At 42.7% G+C, this 6,049-nt stretch overlaps 1 protein-coding gene across 1 annotated transcript; it reads right to left on the bottom strand.

The window, feature by feature from the left end:
* Positions 1-675: 675 nt before the first annotated feature.
* LOC141816350 (pyruvate dehydrogenase E1 component subunit beta-like) lies at positions 676-3,937 on the bottom strand. The gene is made up of 4 exons (XM_074704148.1): positions 3,712-3,937; positions 3,534-3,622; positions 3,395-3,438; positions 676-1,806 (listed from the first exon to the last, which is right to left on the bottom strand). Exons 1-4 carry the CDS (start codon positions 3,800-3,802, stop codon positions 834-836), a joined length of 1,197 nt encoding a protein of 398 aa, XP_074560249.1. The 5' UTR covers positions 3,803-3,937; the 3' UTR covers positions 676-833.
* Positions 3,938-6,049: the final 2,112 nt, after the last annotated feature.

Here is a 6,049-nt window from a genome sequence, read left to right as displayed (position 1 = left end):
TCATGATGACAGGCATCCATTCTCTATTACATTGGCCCCTGGCGATGACTACCTCAATGTCCACAATTCGCAGAGATTCATCAACAAGGATAGATTTATCAGCAAGAAAGCTCTTCCAGTCAACAAGTATATATGTGCTAAGTATCAGCACATATATACACATAACCTCATGTATTTTCTATTTTTCTTTATGTTCAAGATAACAAAGTCTTGTAAGCTTATCAAAATAGATGTGAATGTTATATATAATTGTTGGATTATAAATGTGTAATTTTATATGGTATTTGTGTGTGATATTTATGTTATTAATTATTTGAGTTTTGAGTTTATAATTGTGATTTGAATGATTTAATTATTTTATTTTATCCACAGCGCACATTGTGCGCTGTGATTGATCACATCCGCAGCGTACATTGCGCGCTATGGAATCTCACATCCGCAGCGTGCAATGCATGCCGTGGATGTGATCAATCGCAGCGCGCATTGCGCGCTGCGGAAGCTCACATCCGCAGCGCGCATTGTGCGCTGTGGATGCGATCATCCGCGGCGTGCATTGCGCGCTGCGGATGCCTAATGACTTTTAACAGCTTGCAACTGTGCAGCGTGCGATGTGCGCTGCGGATAGCATATTTGCGCGCTGCGAAAAGTCATTTTTGTTGTAATGCGATGAACCTAAGGTGAACCAAAATCCAAACTCCCTTTGAAAAGTAGACGAAAACATTTCAAGCTGATTCCATAACAATCTTATAGAGTAGGAGAGAAAAACTCGAATTAGATGAGAAATTTAACTGTAAGTGGTGGAGTGGAGTACTAACAGCCAGTTGAATCACCTTTTATTGGCAGAGTTGCTCGACTGCCGCCACTATCTGTGCTGGCTGCACCACAGTCCACTCCTCCAAGGTCCCAGCGTACGGCGTCGGTACATCCTGTGAGGACAAGCACATGATCGGAGCATCCAAGTAGTCCCAGAAGTTGTCAATTATCGCCGCCCTAAGACTCGAACCTATTCCTCCTGTTCGCATGCATTCCTCCACAATCAGCACACGATGAGTCTTCTTCACAGAATTCCCGATGGTGTAGAGATCAAATGGTTTCAGTGACCTGATGTCGATGACCTCAGGGTCATATCCTTTGTTGACCAGCGTCTTTGCGGCCTGCATCACATGGTACCGCATGCGCGAATAGGTGAGGATTGTAACATGCTCACCGGGTCGCACCATCTCCGCCTCCTCCAGACACAGAACATACTCCTCGTCTGGGATTCTCTCTTTCAAGTTGTATAGCAGGACATGCTCAAACAGCACCACTGGATTGTCACTCCTAATTGCTGCTTTCATAAGGCCCTTGGCATTATAAGGCGTTGAGCAGGCAACCATTTGCAAGCCCGGGATTGACTGGAAGTATGACTCCAAGCGCTGCGAGTGTTCTGCCCCTAGTTGCCGCCCGACACCTCCAGGGCCTCTGATAACCACTGGGATTTTGAATTGACCGCCAGAAGTATAGTGAAGCATGCCACAGTTGTTTGATATCTGGTTATAAGCCAGGAGGAGGAATCCCATATTCATCCCCTCAATAACAGGTCTTAAGCCCGTCATTGCAGCTCCAATGCCCATGCCTGTAAAGGAGTTTTCAGCAATAGGGGTGTCGAGGACCCTAAGATCTCCATACTTTGGAGCCAGACCTTTGGTCACCTTGTATGAGCCACCATAATGCCCCACATCTTCCCCCATGACACAAACTCGAGGATCTCGGTCCATCTCTTCTTCCAGTCCCTCTCGTAAAGCCTCAAACAATAGCAGTTCATGACTGACATTTACAAAGAAACAGAAAAAGTCAAATCCTTGCCAAAAAAATCATAGTAAAACATAAAAGCTTAAGCATGAAAACTTGGAATTCATGACAAAGAGCATAAACAGCCCAGTTGCATGATAGGTCAAATTTAACAAAAAAGATAAAGACAGTTGGAAAATACGTTATGTAACATGACAAGGTTACAAAGGCAAGGAAAAAAAATTATTACAACAAATAGAATATTAGAACCTTCTTCAAGTGGATTAGACTGAAATCAATATCCTTAAGATTTCTATTTGAATATTCGACAAACCTCTAATTAGGCACAACTAAATCTATTTGGCAGCAAGGTAAGAAGAAAAGTATTTTACATATTATGTCAGTGTGTTTCCTTTAGTTTCTTTAGGATAAAGTTCAAAACATTCCAGTTCAAAAACACAAAGAATACTAGACCCAAAAGTTGAGTGTGCAGGGTCGTGAAGGCCAAACCATTACACAAGGTAAGCAGTTAGAGAAAGCTTCTGAAACGATGAAGTAACCATGAGAATATCCATGGTCAAAAAAGCTAAACATCAAACAGATTATTTTTTGTTCTTTCCAAAAACAATTGGACCAATCACACTGCGAAAATTGTTGTAGAATCTAATACTCATTGGTAAAGAAGAGTCTTGGCACAACAGTAAAATTACTGCCGTGTGACTTGGAGGTCACAGGTTCAAGTCACAAAGCCTCTTGTAATGTAAAGTAAGACTACGTGTAATAGACCCTTCTCCGAAATCCCGCATTGACGGGAGCTTCGTGCACCAAGTTGCCCTTTGATCTGATACTCATTGGTGTGCTTAGCCATTTAAGGACTTTAATGTTCCATGTTTGTACAATAAAAGATTCTGGCATGATCCATTTGGAAATTAAGTGTAAAACAAAAGTATCTTTATTCCCTTCACAAGCCTAAAGTAACAAACAAGCAAACATATCATCCTGTGGCGCATACTCCATCTTACATTTTATACCTATAAAGTTGGAAAATTAAGATATGACATACACAGATTGTACACACCAGAAGCTCTACTGATCTGACTAATCATGTCCACTTTCACAGCATCTCTACATGATGATGCATTCAATTAAATTCCAGATTCCACCATAGTTCAGTAAATATTCAGAAACTTCCTATGTCCACATTATAAATTTTTCTTTTAACATTATAAGAACACTTTATAAATCTGACAACAGATACTTGGAGTAACTTGCACCAAAATACCACACTAATTTTGATCAACGAGGATTCTGACAATAGCAGAAACTTCAACAAAAAAATGTTTATATGAGTCAGAAACTGGATTAGAGAAAAGCCTTAGAATTCATCAGCATGAAGTTTCAACAAGGAAAAGTGACATGGAAACACTACAGTAGGTGCTATTGAACACTACAAACACAATGTTCCAGATTGGGTCGAGATTATAATGAGCAACAACTCCTTGTCCTATGTCTCTTCCAAATCCACAAATGAATTTAGAAAATAACAACTCAACATGAGTAATCCTTTGCAATTTCCAAAAAATCAATTGTCAAGAAACAGCACTGCATCAGAGAAGAAAATTACCCAGGTTTAGAGTCGGTGGAACTTGTAGGAGTATCGGCCTTGGCCTAACCCATGCAAGAGAAGACACAGAAAAGTAAGTAAATAGTGAGACATATTGTATCGATTTACAAGGACGAGAAAGAACGAAACAACACTCAACTGCAACGGCATTTGTGATCAAATTCCTTCCACTAAGCCTACCGGAGATTCTCCCATCGGATCTAACAACCAAGATGCTTCCTTTCCTTCCTGAGTGCCAAAGGAACAATCGTCATATCTTCAGATCCCAAATCAACAATAGTTATCTGATTCGGAAAAGAGGCGAAAGAAAAAAAAACCTGGAAGAGATCTCGCAGGGGGTGCAAAGAGACGCCTGTGCGGATCAATACGATTTGAGAGGAGGGCTGCCGACTGGAGTGATGCCGCCATTTCCGAAGCGGATCAAACCCAGAGAGAGAGGAGGAGGAGGAAGCGAATCGGAGCGAGAAAGGTCGAGGCTTGAGGAGCAGATATTATGCTCGCGGCCTCACGCTAACGGCGGAGCCAACGAGGCGAGGGGAGAAGAGACGAGGGTGAGCGGCGGGATCCTCTTCACTTCTGATGTGTACAATTCGCTACTTCCCCATCTTGACCGTTCGTTGAGCATCTTCATGCAATATTGACCGCTCATCGGTGAACTTGGATCTCAACAACGGAGGGCGATAAGATCCACTCATGGGCCTCGATGGATCCGTCAATTGACATATTTTAGAAAAAATATTTAGTCAAATTGTTTATACATTTTATTTAATAAAAGTGATGAAGAAATTACATTGTCTTTTGATTATAATAATAAATTATGGTGATGGGTGAGCAATTCCTCTTCCTATTGATTAAAAAAATGCATGATATTTAACTTGTTTACTCGATTGACAAAAAATAATTAATAGACACATGAGAACACAATATATGCAACGATATCCTCTAATTACCATTTGAACCACTAAAAAATAATAAATTTCAATCAGTCTCATGGACTCAATCCCTGAGGGTGGTCGGCCCTCATTTGAACCACTAAAAGATCATCAAAATGGTAGTCAATATATTTTTATTTAAACACCTTAATGACCATTTTAATGTCTATTATAGTTTTTATCTCAAAGGTTCGTTTAAAGTCACAAGATCAAACTCTTTTTTCCTTAGCCCACACTCTAAGGTCAACTCTTTTATATTGGTCAATGCCTAGAAAGACACTCATCGAAGCCTCCTACATACATCATGTCTAAAGTCAGCCTCGGCCTCTCTACTTTCTGGACTAACTCAACATTTTGTTGATTTGATCACTCTAGTGGAGTCTCACTCTCTAGCTCCTCGATTCGACTTAAAGGTGGGACTCGTAATATACCCTGAGATAATAATAATCTCTTCTCCCTCAGCATATCTAGCCTATATGGCTCGACTATAACGCAGTTGCATGCAGATTAAGAATAATCCACACAAGATCCATATTTTACAATGTTTCGGTTCCTTGCCGACGATAGCTACACCACCAGACAATATCGGGCCGCGGCAACCTGCTACCCCTCGTCGCTAGGAAGGACCTGAAGGAGTGAACACAGAACGCACGGATTAGAAGGGCGCCGGGGATCCCGGCGTGGCCACTCCGATGCTCAAGTCAGAAGAGAGACGTATAGGTGGTAACAAATGTGTAGAGAGAACTTAGGATGGTTGCCTGTCATACCTGCGGAGTTTATATAGGGGTGGAAGGAGCGATATCTTCAGATCTCGACGTTTGTAATTGGTGCTATGGGCGGTAGCATCGGACCGCTCTTCGTGATAGATTCCTCCTATCCGATGGTTTAACAGCGTGGGTTATCCTCTTTGGAGGATCAGGATCCTGCGGGACCAAGTAAGGGGACTTAGTCTACCATCTAACTCTTGCGGATGGGTTGCCAATCTTGCTAAAAAGGTCAGCGTGAGGATCCCTTGATATCTGCTCCGTAACTTGAGGTCGGGAGTGGCTGATTGGATATGTGCGGCTGGGATGCACAACTTTTATGGTAACATTATCCTAGCTGACGAGCTGCCGTAGGAATGCCCTGAGCTCCTTGTGGGGATCGTAGCTGACGGAAGTGATATCGGGATCTGGTCATGAGGTAGGCCAATGAGGCCGGGACCATGTCATGAGGTCGGCGTATGAGATCGGGACCGGATCATGAGGTCGACCCGTGATGTTAAGACCAGCTCATGAGGTCGGCATATGAGCTCGGGACCGGATCATGAGGTCGGTGCTGCCAAGCTTGTTGTGAGAGGACAGGGTTTATTTCCTGTTGCTCTAAATGTTGTGGCCCATGGTAACCTTCCAAGAGGGTTTGTTTGAGATCGGTGCAGATTTTGTGCTGATCGTGGGGAATTGGGTTACGAACGTTGAGGTCCGGAGGAGCTCGATTTGTACTTTGAGTCTAATGTCGACCTCCTAATGAGGTCGGTCGAGGGGATATTAGGGAGGAGTTTATATCAGTCTACTCCCGGATATCTAAAGGAGCTCGGCCTATGTTTTGAACTTTGGGCCGACCTCTTAGTGAGGTCGGCCAGGGCATTTTGTAAGGACTCAAACTTAGTATGGGGTATAGAGAAGGAAACCTAACCTAGTAATGAGGTCGGTTCTAAAGGGCATGTCGTCATTGAGAGGTTATA

The sequence above is a fragment of the Curcuma longa genome, unplaced genomic scaffold (genome assembly GCF_044706935.1).
Source record: "Curcuma longa cultivar G26 ecotype Majalengka, Jawa Barat unplaced genomic scaffold, ITB_CL_G26_1.1 contig_16202, whole genome shotgun sequence".
NCBI classification, from domain to species: domain Eukaryota; kingdom Viridiplantae; phylum Streptophyta; class Magnoliopsida; order Zingiberales; family Zingiberaceae; genus Curcuma; species Curcuma longa.
This window is presented reverse-complemented; position numbering and strand designations above follow the sequence as displayed.